Raw genomic sequence first — 3,760 nt, forward strand, 5'->3', positions numbered from 1 at the left:
GCCCTGGTCCTTCAACCCTTCCTTGCTCCACATAGATTTACCTGCATCCAGCTGCTGCTGCTGCTCCCACCACCCTGCCTGGCTGTATGCCAATTGCCCTCAGACAGCCCCTTGCAAGCTGGAAGGCTGACAGCCTGCAAGGGGAAACCCTCAGTTTCTCCCTTTAAAGAGGAAAATCTGTGTTTTTTCTGCAGCAAATGGAAAACCCAGATCCCTGGCAAACATGCACACTGCTAGGGCAAGCCAGGAAATGCAGTTCTACAAGCATCAATGCTGGAAAAGGACTAGCTAGCAGAGCCAAATCCGAGACATTTGTTCATATTTCAAATAACTGCCCAAATGGAGATTGGAGGACCCAAAAAGAGGACATGTCTGGGAAAACCTGGATGTATGATAACCCTGTACTATGGTAGTAAGCCTGGCATAACTTCCCATATGGATGCTCTTATCTTAGAAGAAGAGTGCCTTTTTTCTGGCTTAGTTTATACTGCTTTCAAGACCCACAAACTGGGGCAAGGGAAACTCACTCTAATTCCTGGATCAGAGTATCTGCTTTGAAAATTATACCAGTATAGCTGTGCCAGTATGGGGTAGCTACACTGGTGAATTTCCTCATGTAGCTCAATCCTCAGGGTTTTGGCTTCTGGCATAATTAAAGCATTTCATGTTTTTAGGTCTTTGGCTGTTTGCTGTAGAAATTCCTCCTCGGTTTCTGTAATTTCCTTTCTGCTCTTTTACCCAGCAAACAGTATCTCCCTTTCTATGGGAGTTCAGTCTATTAGACTCAAGGTCTGTCTACTTCAGTGTCTTCTTTCCTGCACTGATTAACACCCAGTGCTTCAAAGGAAGGTGTGAGAACCCCACAGGAGGCTTTTAGGGAATAATCTGCCCTTCTTGAAAGTCCCATTCTCGCCTAATAGTTGATTGGCTCCCATGGTGCTGGAGTTTGGGTTTTAGTCACTGAGTAGCATGATCCTGTGGGAAGTATAACTAGAGGGGGAGATATCCACTATCCATGTATGCTCTAGTATGGTTTTCAAAACCGAGTCCAACTGGTCACTGCAAAAGCACCACGGAAGCAGAGATCAGTGCTGTTCTTCCTTGCAGAGATGCTGATAACCTTTCCCAGCACTTGCCATGGGCCTGGGTTCCATTATCACTCCAAAAAGAAGGCCTTAAATGTTGCCTGGCAGGATGGTCCCCACCAAACACCTTGGCAGCTAACCCTACTTTGTGCCGTCCTCTTATGGTTTACAAGTGTTTCCTGATGCTGAATTCCTGTTACTGAATGTGGATGTTGTGCACTGCAGTAGGATTATTTTTATTTGCTCTGCCCTTGGTGCCCAGTGACTATAATTCCGCCCTTCACCTCTTTTCTCTCTGCAGGTCCTACGTGCTGGTTTCACAGGGAATGAAAACAACACTGGGCTGATACAGTTCCACTTCTGTCCCTTCTCAGCCTTGCCCAAGGTGCAGTGGCTGATTTTTGTAGCTTTCTTGCTCATGTACCTACTCAGCCTCTGTGGCAATGCCGCCGTTGCAGTCATTGTCTGCACCAACCGCTCCCTCCACACCCCCATGTACTTCTTCCTGGCCAACCTGGCAGTGCTGGAGATGAGCTACTCCTCTGTCATTGCCCCCTTGGCCCTGGCCAACCTCCTGTCTGGGAGGAAGGCAACCATCTCCCTCGCTGGCTGTGGCACCCAGATGTTCTTCTTTGTTTTCCTGGGTGGGGCTGACTGCATTCTCCTGGCTGTCATGGCTTTTGACCGGTATGTGGCCATCTGCCACCCACTGCACTATGCTCTCATTATGAGCTGGATGGTCTGTGTGCACCTCATCACAGGGTCACTGGTGCTGGGGTTCCTGTTAGCCCTGCAGCTGACAGTCTTGATCTTTCGCCTGCCATTCTGCAGCGCCAACGAAGTAAACCACTTTTTCTGTGACATTCCTGCTGTCCTGCAGCTGCCTTGCAGTGACATACATGTCCACCAGGCTGCCCTCTTCATTGTGAGTGTCATGGTTCTGACTGTCCCCTTCGTGTTCATTTGCATCTCTTATGTCTTCATAGTGGACGCCATCCTGAGAATCCGCTCTTCAGCTGGCCGACACCGGGCCTTCTCCACCTGCTCCTCCCACCTGACCATTGTCCTCCTGCAGTACAGCTGCTGTAGCTTCATCTACCTGCGCCCCAGCTCCAGCTACTCCCCACAACAAGGCCAGGTGGTATCTGTGGTCTACACTTTTGTCACTCCCATTCTGAACCCCCTGATTTACAGCATGAGGAACAAGGAGCTGACAGAAGCCCTGAGCCGAGTGCTGGGAAGGACAGTGATACCCCAAAATAAGTGATGACTTCGGGCCACTGGTCAATAAATGATACCCCCTTCAGAGACACCAGTGCACTGAGGACATGGCTTCTAGTCTGCCTCCAGGTGGAAGGGACTACATTTCATGACAACCTGGGTAATCAGGACTGATGAATTTCAATGCGTGGTTACCAGGGATCCTGGTTTTCTGTTTAGAAATCCAAAATTCTCTGTAAAAACTCAAAATTCTCTGATTAAAACCCCCAAATCTGCGTTTTTCCATGATTAAAATGAAAGGCCATGATATCAGATATCAAATGAGCACGATGTTTTCATCGATTTCATAGATTTTAGGGTTGGAAGGGACCTATTAGATCATCAAGTCTGACCCCTTGCTCTGGGCAGGAAAGAGTGCTGGGGTCAGATGACCCCAGCCAGGTGTCTTTCCTATTTCCTTTTAAACACTTCCAAGGAAGGTGACAGCACTACTTCACTTGGAAGCGTATTCCATATTTTGACAACCCTCACCGAAGAATTTTTTCCTGATGTCCAGTTTAAATTTGCTCTCCTTCAGTTAGTGGCTATTCTTTCTAGTTATCCTGATGGGTGCCCTGGTAAACATTGTATCCCCTATTTCCCACTGTCCCCCACAATGAGTTTATAGACAACCACAAGATCACCTCTCAGCCTTCTTTTGCAGAGGCTAGGGATATTCAGGTCCCTCAGTTGATCCTCATAGAGTTTTTCCTGTAGGCCTTTAACCAGATGGGTCACCCACCTCTGAACCCTTTCCAGGTTATCTACATCCATCCTGACGTTTTATTTATATATCTAGAGTTTTAATGCAGTTTAGAAGCCTGCCAGAGCTTCAATCATTATAATAAAATATATTCCAAATACCTATATATTTTGGTGCTTGATTTTTTTTTTTTATCATAGGAATCAGAGCTCTCTCTGCCCCTGTTGCTCACCAAGATGTGGGTCCAACTGCAGCCGTTCCCATAGCTGCTTTGTGGTGCTAAGCACCACTTGTATACTGGTGCCCTGTGCCTGCCATTGCCCATAACTCCCAACCTGCAGTCCCTGCCTGCCCCCCACCACTTGATCCCTCCCTCCCAGCAGTAGCTACCACCCCTGCACTAGGTATGGATCCAGCTGCAGTGCAGCTGTCTGGCCTGCTGCTTTGTTGCTCTGAACAAGGCTGGCCCCTGCTGTTCTGCTCCCCACACCCATGCCCAGTCCCTAGCAGTCCCCATGCCCTTCCTTGGAAATCCTTGCCTGGGGCTCAGGACCTGGGCTGGGCATGTTGCAGGCTGGGCAAGCCCCTTCCCTTCCAGGGCAGCCTCCCCATACACAAGCTGCTTTAGTGAGCCAGGGGGGCTCAAGGCCTGGCTCTGGAGGCTGCTTCTACCTGAAGCCACCCCCCTTACACAACCATGGCCCCCTTCCTG

The 3,760-nt window shown here is 49.0% G+C and overlaps 1 protein-coding gene across 1 annotated transcript; it reads left to right on the forward strand.

The window, feature by feature from the left end:
• The first annotated feature begins 368 nt into the window (after window positions 1-368).
• LOC109324598 (olfactory receptor 10V1-like) lies at window positions 369-2,561 on the forward strand. The gene is made up of 2 exons (XM_019556624.1): window positions 369-401; window positions 1,387-2,561. The coding sequence occupies exons 1-2, from the start codon at window positions 369-371 to the stop codon at window positions 2,350-2,352; spliced, it is 999 nt and encodes a 332-aa protein (XP_019412169.1). The 3' UTR covers window positions 2,353-2,561.
• Window positions 2,562-3,760: the final 1,199 nt, after the last annotated feature.

This window comes from Crocodylus porosus, unplaced genomic scaffold (genome assembly GCF_001723895.1).
Source record: "Crocodylus porosus isolate Cpor-Errol unplaced genomic scaffold, CroPor_comp1, whole genome shotgun sequence".
NCBI classification, from domain to species: domain Eukaryota; kingdom Metazoa; phylum Chordata; order Crocodylia; family Crocodylidae; genus Crocodylus; species Crocodylus porosus.